The following is a 20,167-nucleotide window of genomic DNA, read 5'->3' as shown; positions in this document are numbered from 1 at the left end:
CTTAGATAGGGGCGCCTGGGTGGCTCAGTTGTTAGGCATCTGCCTTCGGCTCAGGTCATGTTCCCAGGGTCCTGGGATCGAGCCCTGCATCGGGCTCCTTGCTCTGCGGGGAGCCTGCTTCTCCCTCTTCCACTCCCCCTGCTTGTGTTCCCTCTCTTGCTGTGTCTCTCGCTGTCAAATAAATAAAAATCTTTAAAAAAAAAAAAAAAATTCTTAGATAGGTGGAAATGGTATGTAATAAAATTATTGCCTTCTAGAACAGGGGAGCATAATTGGAATTTAGAATAGCACCCAAATCTTAGCTTATACACATTGCTGAGAATAAAGACTGGTGGTGCTATGGGAAATTTGGAGGAAGGAAGAAATAAGTCATGATTAGGACTGAACTGATAGTTTTGCCAAACTTAACCAGAAGTTTTTGGTGCTAGATGTGCCTTGAACAGTTCCTTACTAGACAGCCCCCACAGGTTAAAGTAAATTTTGAGTTCATTTTACTGAGAAGAAAAATTAAATCCAAGTGTTTTAGTATTGGATTATTGACAATTTAAGCTTTTATAATTGGGAGAAACACATAAACCCTTCTTAAATCTGTAGGAGTTGAAGCCCTCACTGGCTAGAGGACACTGTTGCTGGAAATCCTTTGGGATGCCGAACTATTTATTGGGTTGTGGAAAAGTAGATCGTGTGTGTTAATACAAAGAAGTGGTCTTTATTTTTTTTATTAATTTTTTTTTTTAGAGGGGGAAAGAGAATCTTTTTTCTTTTTTTTTTTTAAGATTTTATTTACTTGAGAGAGAGAGCAAGAGCACAGGCTGGGCGGAGAGGCAGAGGGAGGGAGAAGCAGGCTCTCGCTGAGCAGGGAGCCCGACGTGGGGCTCCATCCCAGGACCCTGGGATCATGACCCTGAGCCAAAGGCAGACGCTTAACCAGCTGAGCCACCCAGGCCCCCAAGAGAGAGAATCTTAAGCAGTCTCCACACCCAGCGCAGAGCCCAAGGTGGAGCCCAAAACAGGGCTCGATCTTAACCCTGATACATGACCTGAGCCACCAAGGTGCCCCAAAGAAGTGGTCTTTAAATTGTGTTTTCATAAAAAAGGCAGCTAAAATGATGATGGTTATTTGGAATTTGTTATTGGAATATGGGCTTTTTGGCATTCCAGACCTTATTTTTATTTATGTATCTATTTTTTAACCTTCTCTCCAGATCCCAAAAGGATAATCACTTACAATGAAGCCATGGATAGTCCAGATCAATGAAGGACCAGACTGCCTATTTGTAACCTTTCTGCAGCATTAGAGCCACCGTTCATGGGGGACACAAGGCTTTTATGCTCCTAGATCTTCAACGCAGCAGAGGAACCATAAGTAGAATCACAGGATAATATATACAAATATATATATATACATATATATATATAGTTATTTAAAAAAAAAAGGCAACTGAAAGTAATTAGACTTCTTAAGGAATCAAATTTATTTCAAGAGACTACACATGGTTATTTAATCTCCGGTACTGAATAGTTTTTTTTTTTTCTCCTTTTTTCTTTTGTTAGTTTTTGTTTTTAAGTGTGAATGCAAGTGATTAATGAATACAGACTTATTAACAAGCGTGGTTCTAAAGTTCCTGCTGTCATCAACTTGGGCAACAAATGACCCACTGGAAAGGCAAATCCACTTAAAAGATCTCTGTATCTTGTTCTGTGACTAAAGTGATACACTAATCACGGGGAACCCAGAATGATTCACCATTTTCCCCCACTCCTCCCTTGATCTTTTGGTTATACTTTGAGCCCTGCGAGAATGCTGGATAAATGCCTTGAAGTTTGCAAGGGTGTATTTTTTTTTTTTTTTTTAGCGAATATGATTTGCATGTCTTGCCAGGAGTTAAGCAGCCTCTGTGGGGTGTTGGGGAAATATTTTCTTTCTTTTCCTTTTATTTTTTGTGGGGTGGGAAAAGGGGAGGGTATTGAAGTTCTATAATTCGGGAATAGTTGGTGGTACATAGTCCACTTGGGTTTGGTTACATACTGGACTTTAACAAAGTGAAGAATCCATGAGTGTCATTTAAGGAAAAGTTACAGAACAAACAATTGGCTTTAGATATTTAATATGGAAAAATATTCCTTTGCCCATATTTTAATGTAATTGTATAAGTGGGAGCAAAAATATATTCTGCTTTTCAACTGTAGGTGCTCCAGACTTGCTCTCTGTCACTAACACTAAATGTGCTGTTTTCCTTGTTTTTCATTGAACATCTAAAGAGAAACTTCTGTACCTTTCTGTAAATTCTCTTTTAATTTCTCAGAAATATCTAAAAGGGGAAGAAAATTTTCCATGAAAACTATAAACTTTTCATGTTTTTAGCCAGTGAGGAGGTAATAAACCCTGCCTATAGAAGGTGTGTTTTCATGCAAACTATACTTCTGAGCTTATTAGCTTCTAATTATATCTTAATAAATATATTTTATTACTAGAGCAAAATGGGTTTTTTAAGGAAAATAATGTGAAATTCTGGAAATTTTCTTTTGGGCAGAGAAGAGCATTAGCCCTGTCTTATCATCACATTGCCATCCTGTTGCACTGCAGCTTGTATATAGCATGCTAAAATAAATTTTTTTGTGTGTGTGCAGAAACTAAGGGTCCAATTTAAGATTGGGTGATGTTAGTGGCATAAAAACAAGTTCTCTGGCCTGACATAGCATCACATCACACACACACAGAAATTAGTATATCCATGTATGTCAAATACAGGTTAAAATAGCAGGGCATTTATATAGAGAGGTGTAGTCTTCTAATAAAAGTAGACTGGATCCCCTGGGGTGTTTGGGGGAGAAGGTACCTACTTTTGCTCAAACCCTTTGTTTAAGAAATGTCCAGTTTTGAGCGATTGTAGTATGGATGAGTTTTCTTGTTTTGTTGATTATTTGAGACTTTTAACAAGTAGTTTGTGAACGAAGCTGTTGGACTCAACATAGAGTAGAGAAAATATCTTTAGTCTGGATTTCTGCCCTGCTTAGATTTTAAAAGTATAAGCATGGATTGCCAATTCCACTTGATGTAAACAAAACTTTTTATACATAATATATATATATAATAACTTATTGTATCAGTCCAGGTTCAGAAACTTGTGGTAGGCCAGTTCCAGATAGTTTCATTTCACCTGTAAACTGTATCACTTTTACTGATATTGTAATTTTCAAATGTATAATATGTTTACAGATGTGCCCTGCATTTAGTCTGCCTTGTTCCTATTTTGATTTTTGTTGAGTCTCCTGCCTGCTTGCCAAAAGCTAGGATGCTTCAGGCCCATGTACAATTGAAAGCAGAGGCATCCTTGAGCTTTAAAGCATTGAACAAACTGGAAAATGCAACATACCACATACTGAAGTGAAAGAAGTCTGTGTTTTTGTGTTTTTTTTAAATAAAAATTTTCAAAAAGTTTAAAAAAAAGATATAAGGTGATTAAAGGACAAAAAGACTCCAGTTTGTTTTATAGGTTTTAAAGTTCTGCTGTGTGTTCAATTGCCTTGTGTAACCACTTGTCGCCTTAGGGCCAGATTCCCCCTGCCACCCCCCTTCTTTTTTTAAACGTCCATTTTGCTTGCCTGGAATTTAAAAGCTCTTCTGTCTCACAACTCACAAGAAACTTTCTGGGTTTGTGACATAGAGGTTGAATGAATATATATTTAAAAATAAAATAAAATTAAAAAAAAACAGTCCCCATCTGCACTGGGCTTTTTAATTTAGAAGCAACACTTAAAAAATGTCTTTAGAAATCTCTTGTTGCTTTCCTACTTCCTTTCCACAGCCCTCAGGCCTCCATGTTTAGAGAAGCCAAAAAAGAGAATGTATCCCTTATCTGTTTGTCCAAAGGTTTTTGAGAGTCTCACTTCTAAATGAAACAATGCAACATTTCACCTTGATTTTTCTCCACTGAAATTTCCTTAATTATATGGTTAGAGGTATATAGTTAGGAATGTCTCTTTCTGGGAACCCTAGTGCCCCATCATATTAATTGTCAGTATTTTTGGGCATTGGGTTAATGGACTTAATTGCCTAGGTACAAGCAGGACCTTGGGACAAATCTCCTTTGTGCTGTTTGGTAACACTTAACTCTACTTGTCGCAGTCTTTCTCCTTAGGTCCTCACACAATTCCTTACAGAGCACTTATTAAAAAAAATCTTAAGAGTTGATCTGTTTTCTGATTATTTTTGTGTAAGCTTCTAAACAAACTTCAGCTGTGATTAATTTAGCACATTTAAATAACATCAATGTGTTATTGTTTGGTATAAAGAATTTTCCTTCAACTCAGAGTATTAGTACTGTAGCATAAACCAAATACAGTCTAGAGGGGATTTTTAACATCCCTCCATTATAAAGACTGAAAAAGGATGTGTGTGTGTGTGTTTGTGTGAGTGTGTGTGTGTGTGTGTGTGTAGTGTATGTATGTGTGAGGGACAGAGGGAGATAGAAAAAATTAGTAAATGATTGTGTGTAAGACATTATATTAGTATTCAGAGAATGAACTTGTATTTATTTTGTGCCATTTGTTTTCATTACACAGAATAAAAGTCAGGTGGTTTTAATCTTTAAAAGGGTAGTATTTGAAAAATGGCACTAAGAATGAAATCATGACCTATTTTTTTAATAGCTATGAAGATACTAATTAAGGGTGAAGATTTCTTTTTAAAACTGTCTTGATTGTAGGCTTCTGTGTCACATACCACTCTTCTTGTAGATGTCTTGAATAATTCCCCTTCCCCACAAAAGACAGGGTGTATTTATCTTTCTCTTTATTCACCCCCACTTTGCTGAACTGAAGTTAATTGCATAGGCTTTCCTCTGACTTTCTTAGTAATGAACTTTCACATAAAGTATATTTACAGCATCTGTAGTTAGCCCTGCCTCCTCCTTTCTGGGAGGGGATAGACAATAATTAGGAATTTGTTAATGCCAGTTGTTTTTTCTTGGAATAAATGGCTGGAGAAAGGTATATCCATTTTAGAATTTTGCTGTTCTCCTTAATCATCTGCTTACCTAGTCATTGAGAATCTGCAAAAACTTTATAAAGGAAAAAAAGTGCTGCATTGGTTTTTCAAATAACAGTTTCTAGGGAAAATACGGCAAACCTCAGTTATGAGTATTGTTCACAATACAAAATGTGTTTCTTCACAAAACATTACATAGCAGCGGTAGTTTCATACTTGGTTGTTAGTCTTGTTAACCCAATTGGAGGCATCTAATGGTTTATCTTCTGAAAACTTTCAAACACAAAAAGCCATAGTGTGAAATTTTATGTCCTACTCAATGGCCACAGGCAAGGAAAACTGCAAGAGGACTTTGATTTTAAATTGTAAATAAGGAGGGAGTCATTCTGTTAAGGCTTTTTTCAGAGAAATAGGTTTGAAAGTCCCATTTCCAAGGATTAGGAATATAGTTATGCCACTGGGCCGTATCCTCAGCACATGATCCTTGTATACCTATGCTAACTGCAAAATAGACTAGTAGGACAGGTACATATTATGGACAATAATTTTTATAATCAGGTCTGTTATGATGATGTACTAGTTGAGTTAGATTCTGACTGGGCAGTGTCCTTTGGTAATCCTACCCATAACCAAACTGCTGCATTTTGAAAGAGGGTAGGATTTGCTCGTCTTTTCCTCCCCAAAGTATTGATCATTTGTTTAAAGGAGAGGGTCAGAGGACAAGATTAGAAGTATCTATAATAGTTGTTCTAAGTTTGCAGATGCGTAGGTTATCCTTAGTTCTTAATACTGATGTTATTTTTATTAATGTGATTAATCAACAGAGCACCAGGATTTTATGGTGAGGAAGATGGGCTTATGCTTTGAGTATCTTAAAATGTTCTTTTTAAATACACTTAAATCTTTACAGATGCGTGAGAGCCAGGACCACCCTGGGTCGGTTTAAAGAATGATAAATCATTGGCTCCCCTCAAGTGCACTGCTTTACTGAGTTTTAAATTAAATTTCACACTGTTTTGCTACTCAATAAGAATAAATAGGATTTTAAGTTGTCTGCATAATAGAAACACCCGGTGAAGCATGAATGGTATGTTGCTTTTGCATTACTGGGAGTGTCAAATAGCAGTTGTGGGCAAGAAACCTATGGAACAGCTATCCTCACTCACATGTGTTGGGATTGCTGATTCAGACTTCCTATTTATCCATAATATGTTCCTTGTGTCCAGAGTTCTAAAGCCATTTTATACTGCAGTATCCCTTTTCTACAGCCTTACTAAAATAGCTACAAACATATTCCAATGCAGTATCCCTTTTCTACAGCCTTATTAAAATAGCTACAGACATTTTCCAGTTCAGTTTCACTTTTGTTGTATATCAGAATTTTACTCTACAGACCAAGAAACCAACTTGAGGTAAATTATATAGCTTTCCATATGCCCTTTTTTCCTCAGGTGCTAAACAAAGGCTCCAAAAAATGGATACTGCTTTAATAATGTCTTTTATTCTTAAACATTTCTTTTGCTAGATGTAAAGATTTGGTGTTAAAAATGGTTTTAATATGTAAATATGAATGAATGCCTTTAGTTTGCCCCTGTCTGTCTGTTATTAGTCTATTTCATTTATCCTCTATAGAGGAGGGATTCATAATCTTGAATACATTTCATTAGGAGTTGTTGCATTTTTAGAGTGAAAATAAAACTGTTTTCTGTCTTGGATTAATCCTGCTGCTGCTATGAGAAACTGAAAATCAAGAATGTGATGCACTTTTTACATTACTATATACCATACCTTTATAAGTTGCTTTGAATACCCTTGCTGTAGCACCGCCACTAACAAAAGTGAATGAATTAAATTTTCTTCAGGAGGGAATCAGTACAAATAAACTATTTATGGTATTGGCCTATGAAGGGCAATAACTTAGGAAAATAAAAATTGTTAGTATTAACACTTTTTGGCCTTAAAATGTCTTCTACTACTGAAAATCTTTTAAATCTTAATTTTATTTCTCTTATTCCCTCTCTGCCTCGAAAAGAGGATTTGGGAAGAATGGTTTAAAGGAAGTATCATTGGTTTGTTGCTGATTTATCTTAGAGAGAAAACAATTGTCTACTATATAAGCTGGGGACTTTTTTGTTTGTATACAGAGGAGAAATAATGCCATCCGGAGCCAATCAAATTTGATGTAATCAAATCAATCAAAACAACTATTTTGCTTCTCTAGTATATTTTTACTTAGCAAAGATAAACTTTAGTAAGAATGCTACTTGACGAGAGGAAAAGTCATTTTCTCAAGCACATACCCAAACTTGAAGGAGACTGAACCCAAAATAATGGAGGAGAAAACACCAAATGGGGTGGAGGAATATGAGAAAGATACGTGGTCCAAAGCTATCTGGTTATATTTTGATGTTGCCAATATTGCCAAGCCAAAATTTTAATTTGCTTATTTAATATGTTTGTTGGCCAGAGATCTATTTTTATATCAATGTGCCTTGCATGTATATTAAAAAAAGTTTGGAAAGGCCATGTAGTAATGCCTGAGATAGTTGATGGGTCTTACCACCTCACTAATTTTTATGCAGTATGAAATGCTCATTCTGTCGCCCAACTGGTGCTCTCTGTTTAAAGTTATAGATCTTGTCACAAACTGGAACTATTTTATAAACTGGGGAAGTGATTTAATTTAGTTTTTTTGTTGTTTCTTTTTTTTGTTCTTAATCTGTTAGTGGCTGTTCTGTAGTGGGAAATAGTAAAAGGATTCTTCACTCCCTTTCCCTACCCCCTCAGCACCTTCTTCAAGTAATGTGATGACACCATTTCTTGTGTGCTTTGAAAAAAGTTTCAGCTTGCGGTCTCCTTTAGTGTTATAAAAAAGTGTTATAAAAAGCATTGTTTGCAAAATCTAGGGAGATAATGGAGTCCACTTTAATTTGGAATTCTTTGTGAGCTATGATCCAAGTTACTGGCTCTTCCCAACTTAAAAAATTTTTATTGTTAAAGCACCTTGGCTTAGAAAATTTTAAGTATTTATGTCTGCAACAATTGTCTCAAAATAATGAACTGTGCAATTCTTGTCATTAAAAAAAAAAAAAAAAAATCTGAACTCTCCCTAATGTGACTTGTTAGTTTCTCTGTATTTCCTGCCAGTGTAAATGTGAAAAGCTTTGCTTGCATTACGTTTTAGAAATGCATTTTGCACACTCGAATTTTGCTGAAGCTCCATGGAAAGGTTAGATCTAAGTAGATGAATAAAGCTATGCACATGTTTTGAAAGTTTAATTTGTGTGTCATTACCAAAAGTGACCTATCCTTATTACTTTGCTGTTCTTAGCTTTACCATCTTTAGAAACATGGCTCAAAGTAATAGTTCTGGTCTAGCTCATCAGTAGAACTAGAAGAGAGGAAAACTGGCACCTATTTTAATAAACTTTAAATGAGAGCTGGACTTGTATCTACTAAAGGGCTTTTCTTGACACAGGGCAGTTTTATCAGCTTTACAAACTTTTGGATGCTCTTCCTCATGGAAACGTTGGTTTATTTGATCAAATAGAAATGGGAGGTAACTCAAATAGGAGGGAAGGACCTTTACCACATGGAGTTCTGTGACGATTCTGTGTCTTAAGCCTGGTTTAAAGGTAGGATAACCTTTTTCCCTTTATTGCTTTAGTGTATGTTTGGTTTTACTGAATGAATGACTTGAGATTAGGATCATTCAGCTGTTTAAAGATAAAGCACAGGTTGTTTTAAAGATAATGTGTATCTTTTAAAAATTGCCCAAGCTGATTAGAATAAAGTTTAGAAACTGGGCGAATTTGGTTAAATTGCTGCAGTCTGCATGTACTAAGTAGCTTTACTTCACATATATGTGTACTTTAAACGATTGTGTAGATGTACTGGCCAGGTTTGTCAAATCATCTTTTAAAAGATTGTTTTTTAACCTCCTTAGAACTTTTATAGAAGAGGCTAAATAAGTTTAAGTAGAAGATATTATTAATGGTATTTTCCCCATGCTCCTAGATATAAAAGAAATCTTTCTGATTGTTAAGTTTTTTCCTACGTTTAGAAGAGGGTTACTCTCTGTCATCAAGTGTGCCCTTGATGTATGTTGTTGACTTTGAAAACAGCAAAACCCTTCCTTCTGAAAGTGACAGTCAAAAACTAAATCTTATAGTCAAGATTGGAAAGGTAGCCCATCATGCCTGGCCTTAAAAGGCAGAAATGCGGGAGTGCAGCATCATCTTAGATGACTGTGACTACTCCTCAGCATCTGTCAGTTCACTTATGTTCAGTCTTAGAACATGTTGAATGAAGGAGCAAAGTAATTTCTGTCTTGTGTGCATCAGCACTTAGGAGCTGAGTTACCTCTTCTTGATCTTCGGGAAAGGATAATTAGTGGACTACAATTATGTTGGAGGATGTTTTTCCTTCCCTCTCCCAATTAAGATTTTTTTTGTGTGTTTGTTTTGCCCAGGCAAAAAGATAGGCCTTTTCTAGGTAAAAGAACAGTGGCCAGAAATTTACCCTTTTGCTAATTGCTTAAGTATTTGCCATAGCTGTTTCTGATGTCATGGATTCTGAGGAAGTGTCAGTTACATGATGATCTTCCTTTATTGATGTCTTACTCCATGTTCAGTGTTTCAAAAATATAAATTACAAACACTCTACATCCATACCCAGATTTACTTATTTTATCAGGAAAAAAAACCTTGAGAAATTTGTAGATCAAATTAAGAGACAATAAGTGTACATTGTTGAATAAAAAATTTTAAAGTTTCTGAGGTGTTTGTGTTATCTTTTGTGTGCTTTTTAAGTTTTTTAAAAATCTGAAATCTATGATTGTGACATAATGATATTTTTTCAAAGGGTCAAATGTACAAATTAAGTCTTAAGTGTACCATGGGTCATATGTCATTGCTTTAAGACAGATCATACAGGTTATCAAAGTGCTTAGAATTGGCATATTTAAAAATGATCTGTGAGAATAGCTATCCTACTTTTTTGCATGCACACTGAACCTTATGTTCTTCCAATTAAAATAAGCCAAAACTGAGCTAAGCAATTAAGCAACTAGAATAAGTTGCCAAGATTCTGGATTTATTTGTAACTTTATGTAGAAATCCATGGCAATGCATATTTTTTTTAAAGATTTTATTTATTCATTTGAGACACAGAGCTAGCATGAGCAGGGGGAGAGGCAGAGGGAGAAGCAGGCTCCCCACTGAGCCAGGAGCCCGATGTGGGGCTCGATTCCAGGACCCTGGGATCACCACCTTAGCCGAAGGCAACCCACCCAGGCGCCCCTGTGGCAATGCATATTTGAGACACTTCCTAAGTTTGTGTATGATTTGTCACAAGTTGAAGAAAATCAATGCTAACATCAACATATTAGAGTAAGGAATGAGGGGAAGAGATGTAAAAACACTAGATTGATACATTTCATATGCTTTTATGTTCTTTGAGTTAGGGAGTAATTGTCCTTGGCCTGGTGAGTGACTTGTAAGGATACAAAAGGGAATTTGGGGTTTTATTGGTTTGTCTTTAAAAATTCTCAGCCCCTTGGGGCACCTGGGTAGCTCAGTTGTTAAGCTTCTGCTTTTGGCTCAGGTCATGATCCCAGGGTCCAGGGATTGAGCCCCTCATTGGGCTCCCTGCTCAGCGGGAGGCCTGCTTCTCCCTATCCCACTCCCCCTGCTTGTGTTCCTTCTCTTGCTGTCTCTCTGCCAAAAAATAAAATCTTAAAAAAAATTCTCAGCCCTATAGATGTGATTTATATAAAAGTATGGTGGGATGCCTGGGTGGCTCATTTGGTTAATCGTCTGACTCTTGGCTCAGGACTTGTTCAAGCCCCACGTTGGGCCTGGGTGTGGAGCCTACTTAAAGAGGCACCTAGTGGCGCAGTTAAGCCTCTGTTTCCGCTCAGGTTGTGATCTCAGGGCCCTGATCTCAGAGTTTTGAGATGGAGCCCTGAGTTGGGCTTTGCACTCAGCTTTTTTTTTTTTTTTATGATTTTATTTATTTATTTATTTGACAGAGACACAGCGAGAGAGGGAACACAAGCAGGGGGAGTGGGAGGGGGAGAAGCAGGCTTCCCGCAGAGCAGGGAGCCCGATGCGGGGCTCAATCCCAGGACCCTGGGATCATGACCTGAGCCGAAGGCAGACGCTTAACGACTGAGCCACCCAGGCGCCCCTGCACTCAGCTTTAAGTCTGCTTAAGTTTCTCTTTCCTCCTGCCCCTCCCCCACTGCACGTGCACACTCAAATCTTTGAAAAAAAGAAGTATGGTAGTTAATTCAGTCTACACAGTTGTTTTTTTTTTTAATGACATTTATTGTGGATTTCAGCAGCTAACATAAAACTCATTCTAGATTGCTTAGCAAGGTTTCTCTTACTTGGAGCTTTTAATCCACTACTGTTGGATACGGCGAATTGATTGAATCTGGGAAGTCTGGGCGTGAGAACCCCACTCTCTCCAGTGTTTATAGTCTCCTCCATGATGGTCACATTCCAAGATATATTGATAACCACGGTATCCAGGATACTGGTAGCAGACCCAGCTAGAAAATCCAAAGCACAGTAGATTATTAAAACCAGTCAGGAACGTGGTCAGTACCCTAAAACCTGAGCCTCTTTCCTAAACACAATCGGTACAGAATGCTTTTAGGCTTAGAAAACAACAGCCATCCTAAATGCCAGGCTCTGTGAGCATAATATGGCTACAGCTAGTATGGCTACAGCTAGTTGAAAATTAATCTTGATTATGAAGAAACCTTTTTTTTTTAAGATTTTATTTATTTGACAGAGACACAGCGAGAGAAGGAACACAAGCAGGGGGAGTGGGAGAGGGAGAAGCAGGCTTCTGGCTGAGCAGGGAGCCCGATGTGGGGCTCGATCCCAGGACCCTGAGATTATGACCTGAGCCAAAGGCAGACACTTAACAACTGAGCCACCCAGGCGCCCCATGAAAAAACTTTTAAAAGAGGGTGCCTGGGTGGATCAGTTGGTTAAGTGTCTTACTCTTGATTTTAGCTCAGGTCATGATCTCAGGGTCGTGAGATGGAGCAACATGCTCAGTAGGGAATCTGCTTCTCTCCCTCTCCCTCTGCCCCGCCCCCTGCTAATGCACATGCATTCTCTCTCTCAAATAAATGAATCTTTTTAAAAAAGGTAAAAGAGTAGTCAACGTAATTCCACAGAGAAATATTTGAGAGGGGAAAAAACTGACCTTAAGTGATAGTTGGTACCAACAACTTGAAATTTGAAAATTAATAACTAGAATGTGCCAGCCAAATCAATATACTAATGTATGAAATCTGATAAGATGTAACCATTGATGTATTAATGTTCACAAGGTCTACATTTGCAAGAGTTACTTTGAAAAGTGCCCCAACCCTGTTTTTGCACTTACGCCCCACATTGTATCTTCATGGAACCAACTTCGTTGTTGAACCAACCCATGGCTTGCAAGGAGGGGTAGTCATCACAGATCTCCCACTGGCGTCCAATGAAGTTTTCCTTCTCAAAGATGGTAATCTTAGACTCCTTATGATTCTGTAATCCAGAAAATTTTTTAAATTATTTGGTACCACTGTTAATGGCTGTCTTAATTCTTTAATTAGCATATTTTTCAAATTCAAGACACTTCTGGTTTACAGAAGGAAGTACATGATCATTGAATGTAAAAATATTTCAGGCAATATGGAGGTAAGAACTACTCAATCCTGTCCAGTCCAATGTAATAACCATAACATTTAAAATGTACAAATAACTGATGGAACTATGGGACAACAAAAGATCGACGAAGAAAATATAAGAGCGGGAAAAAATACTTGCAACACACAGCTAACCAAGGGATTAATATTGACTAATGTGAGAAAAGATCACAAATTACTAGAAAAAGCAAGCCTGTGTGTATGTGTGTGTGTACGGTGTTGGAAATAACCTAAAGTCCACTAGGGGATATGAATACTATGCAAGCATTAAGGCAGAGACTAACCCGTATGAAGTACAAAAACAGGCAAAACTAGCTCTCACTAGTTATCCTACTGCACTTTTGAAGATGTGGGCTCTTGAGTATCCACTTCCTGCCACTCTTTTAGCTCAATGAAAATACCTTCTACTAGGGAAAAACCAAATGGCAGATTTAGAAACAGAGGGACCAGTGTTTTTCTTTTCTCTTTTTTTACTTTTGTCCTTCCTGCTGCATTTCAGCATAACTGATGAGAAGTAGCACTAAGTGTCAGGCCATATGCACCCTCTCTTGCCCCACCCCCTCACACGCACGGAAGTGAAAAATGCAGGGACTCACAGCTGAACAGATGGGGCGGAAGGACATGAGGCGCTCAATGTGGTAGGCATTACTCCCGCTCCAGGCGTCCCAGCGAGGGTATTCTCCTCTCTCCAGGATAAACTGTTGCCCGCAGAAGCTGGTATGTTCATAGCCAACCCAGCTGCCAAAGACAAGTAGTGGCGTTTGTTCATGGGTTCAGAGCCTATGTGGCCTCAGGGAGAAGGCATCTTTTGTTTTACATGTTAAAAGTCCGGTAAAATATCAAGCCAATTCCAATAGAGCCATGTCACAAGAGGTGGGGAATGAGCTGGCAGCTACATTAATAGGTTTGTAAATGTAATATTTGTTTTGGGATTATCCGCTGAAAGGGTCTGCTTCACTGACCTGAGCAATGTGTATGAGCAAAGTCAGTCTAAAATTATATTTCCTTTCTCTCCAAGTTCCGTTATTCTCTACTTGGAGCTCCAGGTTCAGGATCTAGTGACTGACTATCGCTCTGGCTCCAGCCAAACCTACTGGCTTCTTCCTAAGGAAGCAAACCGGCAGCTGATGGGTTACTAGTCTCTTGTTTCCTTTTAACTTTGTGGGTTCTTACTCCTGCTGTTACACACCTATTCCTTATTTATTAAAACACCTCAGATCAACTTTTCACAGCCAAGTCTCAGTTTCCAATGACACCTTAAAGTATTTTACTCCCTTTAAAGGGTTAGCTCAATTTGGTGGCCCACAACTTGTGGAAGCTTCTCCAAGTGCAAAGCCCGTTTTGCTTAGGCCAAAGGAGAGTCCTTTCCTTGTGTTTTCAGGCTGATGGTAAAGGTCTCAACTATCCTGCCAAAGAGTCAGAAAACAAAACAAGAGTCCAACTCGTCAAAGAAATCAATCATCAACAAGAAACTCCTCAAAGACTAACTGGGACCTAATATGGCTCTTAGGTCCTGGGGTTGAGACTCTTTTTACACAGAGAAATTAGGGAGTTAGCGGGAAAGAGGTTGCAGCTTGAAGGTTTCCTCTATTTTCTGTAGGCAAGACAAACTAAAGGGTCCTGTGGCTATTCTGAGAGAATCCTAGGTAGCAGCATGTGGGCTCTAGAGGCCCCAGATCTGATGACTGTCACTGCCCCTCCCCATGGTCTACATTTCTTTAAAGCCTCCCCCACCCAAAGCGAATACTAAGCCCTAGGAACCTCATGTTCCTTCTAGCTTTGAGTTACTAAATTACACATATAGTGATTTCTTTTGAGATTACTTCCATATGGAGGTCTCTCCCAGAACGGATTAGAATCTGGGGGGACATCTTTCTTCCCTGATCCCCATCTTTATGGCCGCATGTCTACAGAGACCACAAATAAGGGCCCTGGGTTTCTGCTGAGGTCCATACTCACGCGCCACATTCCACCTTAAGAGACCGGACATTATCAAAACTGCGCTCAGAGACATTTGGGCAGGAGCTGGTGAACTCCATCCTCTTGCCCTGGAAATTCTCCTGGTCGTAGATGGTTATCTGAATGGAATTGAATGGGGAAACAGAGTTAGAACGTGGTACATCAGGAAGAACAGAGGCCCAGGTCAAGAGCTTAACTTTTGTCCGACCCTGTGTTTTTCATCACTAGCTATAGCCCAGGATGTCTGGTAGGGTCTCTTCCGGTATAGACAGGATAGGAAGGGGCTTGGATTAATACCACTGGTTGGTGGTGTTTACATGCCTAGGCTAGGGATGAAGTGTGGGGATGGGTTTATGATAGGAATGGTTTGCCAGGAACAACACCGGGCCCAGTGGACAGACCAAGGACTTGTGGACTCTTCTTCCACCATACTTCCTATGTAAGTGTGGCCCAGAGGCCCAGACTCTGGGACTCCCAGGCCTTCCTGTGGATTATTTCTTATCTTCTCCAGCCACATCCACTACAGAAACGCACAGTGTAAATGGAGAATTGTGATAAACCCCTTTCATACCTTAAACTAGAACTTGGCTCTTGAACCTGGCTGGAGGACAAACACCCAAAGCTGTGAACTGTCCTCAGAGTTGACCCAGTGAAGAGGGTAGGGGTGTTGAGGAAAACAGCGAAAAGCTGAGGATCGGCCACTTCAGGCAATGGGTACCATCAACCTCATGTTGGGAGTCAGGAGACCTGGTCTGGGATCTGGTGGCAAATCTGTCTTCATTTCTGGACTCGTTTCTCCACGGCAGCATATTCCACTCTGGGCTGCTCTATTTTTTTTATTCTTTTTGTTATTATTTTATTTTCAAGTAATCTCTACACCCAACGTGGGGCTCCAATCCACAACCCCGAGATCAAGAGGTGCATGGCTCCACCTACTGAGCCAGCCAGGTGCCCCTGGGCTGCTCTGTTTTAAGATGATTTTAGGGGCACCTGGGTGGCTCAGTTGGTAAGCGTCTGCCTTCGGCTCAGGTCATGATGCCAGGGTCCTGGGATCGAGCCCCGCGTTGGGCTCCCTGCTCAGTGGGGAGTCTGTTTCTCCCTCTGCCACACCCCCTGCTCTTGCTCTCTCTCTCTCTCAAATAAATAAATAAAATCTTTTTTAAAAAAAGATGATTTTAGTAGTGTGGAGGAGAGGTGACCTAGAAAATTAGGTATCATCTTCCACCCATCACGGGCTTCCAGGGTCATCCTTCTGTCAGAATGGTGCATTCTGAAAGCTCCTTCCTGAGACAACATCTGGAAGTTGGGTCGACTCTTCCCCTAAAACTGGTATATTATCCGTGGGTCATTGTCCCATGGAAAAGCACAGGCCCGGGGCCTGCACTGTGGCCGCGTCTCATGCCCTGCCCAGTGGGACTGCTCAGTATTCCGCATGATGGGAGTGAGCTTACCTTCCATGGCCCCACGGACCCCGGCATGGGGTTGGTTTGAGCCATCTTGGTGGTTGGAAGGGTTTCTGGAAGACAAGACACCCATCAGTGACATGGCCTCCGGGGTGGAGGATGAGGTGACAGCACAGGAGGAAGCAAAGGGGGCTTCGAGTCCAGTAGATAGACTTTGCTGGGGCCCCGGCTGGGCGGCTCGCTGGCTGAGCCTCTGTTGTTTCCCGGAGACAGAGCTTCTACGCGCAGTTACCGGGAGGATTCAAAGTGACAATGCAGGTGACGGGCCGCCCAGGCCGTGCGACCTCTTGATTTATGTGGCCGTCGCCCCCTTGCCTGTCTCCAGGTGCCCCCTGTGGGCGGCAGCACTGGCTCCGTCTGGCCTACCCCAGTGTAAAGCCCTTGGCGACCATCCAACCCACCGGCGTGGGGTCCCCTCCCCCTGGCTCCCCCCAGCCTCATGCCAACTGGCGACCGGCCGCACGCGCCACTCCGCCGCCATTCTCTCCCGGTTCCCAGCACTCGTCAGAGTACCAATCTGTCTGTCCATCGAAGGTGTCCCGGGTGGACCCCTCAGTGGCAGGGCCTGGGTCTCCTGACTGAGGGGTGTGGGCCGTGCTGGGCCCAAGTCCAGGCCGTTCGGGGTGGGGGTGGGGGATGGGTGGCATTGAAAAAGAATTACCGAAGGAAAGTGAGCAAGAAAAGTGGGGTGGGGGCGCCCGGGTGGCTCAGTCGGTTAAGCGTCTGCCTTCGGCTCAGGTCATGATCCCAGGGTCCTGGGATCGAGCCCTGCATTGGGCTCCCTGCTCAGCAGAGAACCTGCTTCTCCCTTTCCCTCTGCCTACCGCTCTGCCTACTTGTGCTATCTCTCTGTCAAATAAATAAATTTTAAAAAATCTTTAAAAAAAAAAAGAAAAGTGGGGTGATGATCGCTAACAATGGCTCACTCTACGCCAGGCCCTGTTCGAGATGCTTGATACGCATTAATACATTTAATCTTGACACCAAGCCTATGAGGGTAGTGGTGTCATCCTCTCTATTTTATAGGTGAGGATGCTGAGGCTCACAGAGGTTAGGTAGACAGAAAAGGGTAAAGGAAGGAAGGATAGGAGGGAGGGAAGGAGGGAAGAAGACAGGCTCAAAACAGCCTATTTGTAGCCCTTCTCTCTGGCTGGTATCAGGCCCAGGGGCTGATGCATTTGTAAACTCTGCGAAACATCTTTCCATTCTGCACCTCTGACCCCCCTCTTCCCCCCGACCTTCTCCCTATGCCCTGGGAGCCTGCTCATTTCCTGGAGCCCCAGGCACCCTCCCAGCCCTGATGGCGAGGCCAGGGCTCACTGCCATATAAATGACTCTTCTTGGGGCGGCAAGAGAAGGCTGCCTTCCCCCAGAGTTCCCCACTCTTCTCCAGCCAGGCCAGGAGGCTCGGAGAAAAACCGGGCCCCCTTCCTGGGCGTGTGTCTGTAGGGGGAGGAATGGAAGGGCCAGGGCACCCTGCAGGGCTTTACTCACCCAGCTCCTGCTGCACAGTCTGGGTCTCCATCTGGTGCCACTTCCTCTGCGGCCCTGCTCTTTATAGCCCTGCGGCTGAGGGCCTCAGGCCCTGTCAGCACTCTGCTTTCCCTCGGCTTTTGTTCTCCCTGATCCCCAGAGCTTTGGTGGCTCAGCCTGCTGGGCAGGCATCCCTCAGGCTTTTGTTTAAACTGGAGAAACAGAAATCCAAAGGGCGAGGCTGGGGGCTGCAGACCTTGGCGGCCGTGGTCTTGATCTCAGGAACAGCTGCGAGGTGAGGACGGGTCTCTGTGTGAGTGCTGGTCCCTTACCCTTCTCCAAGTTCCTCATGCTGCCCTGGGACCTTCCTCGGACCCCACGTCACGGCCAACATTTCCCATCCACGATAGACATTTTTGCTCTGAAAAAATGTGAAAGGGCTGTAAAAATTCTGAACTTTATTTGGACCAAAAAAAAAAGGTTCACTGTATTCTCAGGAATCTTTATTATAGTATATTTATATAGAAATCTGATAAGACTGGTGAATCACAGACCTGTATCCCTGAAACAAATAATACATTATATGTTAATTAATTGAATTTAAATGAAAAAAAGAGAAATCTGTAAGAGTTGAATTCAATAATGGTTGACTAGTGGACATGAATCTCTCTGTGGCTATTGTATCAAATATTCATTTTAATTTTGCAGTTTTATTTTAAAATTTGGGGCCAGTGAATCTTTTGGGATTGTTACTATATGGTTTCAGGACCTTGGAAATCCCACAGTTCCCAAGGTGCTCTGCCTTTAGTACCCTAAAGGCTCCGATGATTTCTCCCTGGAGGTTCAGGGCATTTGGGGAGAGGAGTGCAGGGGAATCATGGGCTTCCCCAGGAGCCCCGAGGTGTTGCTCAATTATCACAGCTACTATGAGAAGCAAGGGTGAGGAGAGCTTTGAGGCAGGCAAACATGGGTTCGGTTCCCAGCTCTCCTGGCTAGGTGATTCTGGGCAAGTCACTCCACCTTTCTCAACCCTGCAAAAGGAGATCATATCGACCTGACACATTACAGGTTTATTATTGTTTATTACCCTCCTCTCTTTCTGGTGACAGATAACGTAGAAAATTCCATAGCAGCTTGGAGAGAGGAAGAAACTTTTCCCGGTAAAGTTTTCCCAATCCCTCTGCCAATCGGGTCCAGCCTGTGACTCAAGATTTGTTGGAGCGCCCTTTTTGTAGAACCAAAACCCAGGGGGCGAGTTCTGATATAGACACAAGTATTTGCAGATTTGAGCAGAACATTCCAAACACCTAGGCCTGATGCTGGTGTGCCACCCTGGGGATGTTTTTGCTGCTTGATTAATTGGGGATGTCTAGATCAATGGCTGGCAAGGGACAGAGTTGCCTTGGGGATCATGGCAGGCTCTGGCCGGCTGGTGGCCGTGCAAAGGATTAAGGGACCAGCTGTCCGTGGCTGGTGGTTCTTCCTCACCTTTCCTTCTCTTCATGCACAGAATTAGGGTCTTAGGGAAACACCTATCTGGTCATTTGTTCACTCGTTCGTTCCCTGGCCCCCTGGACTGGCAACGTGCTCTCGTGGCACCCTGTACTTCAACTATTGCATTGGTGACGCTGTAGAAAATACTTTAAAAACCAGAAATATTGGGCTCCAAGGAGGGCAACTGAGGCACTAGGGGCTCAGGTAGAGGATAAAACTTTTCACGGTATATTTGTCTGTACTTTTTGAGTTTTGAACAACGTGAACACAATTGCTATCAAAATCACTCAAGCTATTTTTGAAAAGAAAAAAAGCCGAATTGTTTAATTATCTGCCTCTTCTACTGGACTTCATGCTCTGGGAAGGCAGGGACTTCCTCTGTCTTGTTCATCATTGTATCTTCCGTTCTGGGCATAGCTCCTAGCTGGGTAAATATGTTTTGAGTGAATGGATGAATAAATGAATGACATCCTCTGATGAAGTTTTGTACCTCGGCGGGCACAGAAGTAACTGAAGTAGTCCTTACCCTGTGACAACTGACCTGCTTGCGTTGTGTTTGTGCTTTGTATACTCTCAGTGTCTTCATTTGGGAGCTTTACACCCCATTTTAAAAAAAGATTTTATTTATTTATTTGAGAGAGGGAGAGTGAGAGAGAGCATGTGGAGGGGGAGGGGCAGAGGGAGAGAGAGAGAGAAGCAGACTCCCCGCTGAGCAGGGAGCCCGACGTGGGGCTCGATCCCAGGACCCTGGGACCATGACCTGAGCCGAAGGCAGACGCTTAACCGACTGAGCCACTCAGGTGCCACCCCATTTAAGTGTTAGTACAACAAAGACTGATCGAGCCATTTTTACTTTTTACAGAAAAGTGGGGCTCTTATGTTGGATCAAAAAGCCCAAACACACAGACACAAAACTATTGTGGGTGTAGGGGGTGGGGCGGGAGTTGGGGTTATTGGGTGAACCATTTACAAAGATCCATCCAATATGGCTGGCATCATGAGCCACCCTAGCCTGTCCTGCTTTCCTCAATGACCTGAAGCCTGAGGAAGCTGGAGAAGATATGATTTGTAACCAAG

At 41.6% G+C, this 20,167-nt stretch overlaps 2 protein-coding genes across 2 annotated transcripts in view; one reads left to right on the top strand and one right to left on the bottom strand.

Annotated features, from left to right (window-relative positions):
- Positions 1 to 9,763, top strand: part of NUFIP2 (nuclear FMR1 interacting protein 2) — a 32,379-nt gene extending 22,616 nt beyond the window's left edge. Inside the window, exon 4 of the mRNA XM_006740901.3 lies at positions 1,206 to 9,763. Within this exon, the coding sequence (XP_006740964.2) occupies positions 1,206 to 1,258 (53 nt within the window). The 3' untranslated portion in view covers positions 1,259 to 9,763. The remainder of the gene's footprint in view (positions 1 to 1,205) is intronic.
- Positions 9,764 to 11,328: 1,565 nt separating this feature from the next.
- On the bottom strand, positions 11,329 to 17,737 carry CRYBA1 (crystallin beta A1). Its single transcript, XM_006740900.3, has 6 exons — positions 17,618 to 17,737; positions 16,112 to 16,176; positions 14,661 to 14,779; positions 13,298 to 13,439; positions 12,398 to 12,540; positions 11,329 to 11,546 (listed from the first exon to the last, which is right to left on the bottom strand). Exons 1-6 carry the CDS (start codon positions 17,646 to 17,648, stop codon positions 11,399 to 11,401), a joined length of 648 nt encoding a protein of 215 aa, XP_006740963.1. The 5' UTR covers positions 17,649 to 17,737; the 3' UTR covers positions 11,329 to 11,398.
- Positions 17,738 to 20,167: the final 2,430 nt, after the last annotated feature.

Source organism: Leptonychotes weddellii, chromosome 15 (genome assembly GCF_054177405.1).
Source record: "Leptonychotes weddellii isolate Sample4059 chromosome 15, ASM5417740v2, whole genome shotgun sequence".
Taxonomy (NCBI): Eukaryota; Metazoa; Chordata; class Mammalia; order Carnivora; family Phocidae; genus Leptonychotes; species Leptonychotes weddellii.
Note: the sequence above shows the minus strand (reverse complement) of the source record. Positions and strands in the feature narration are given on the sequence as shown.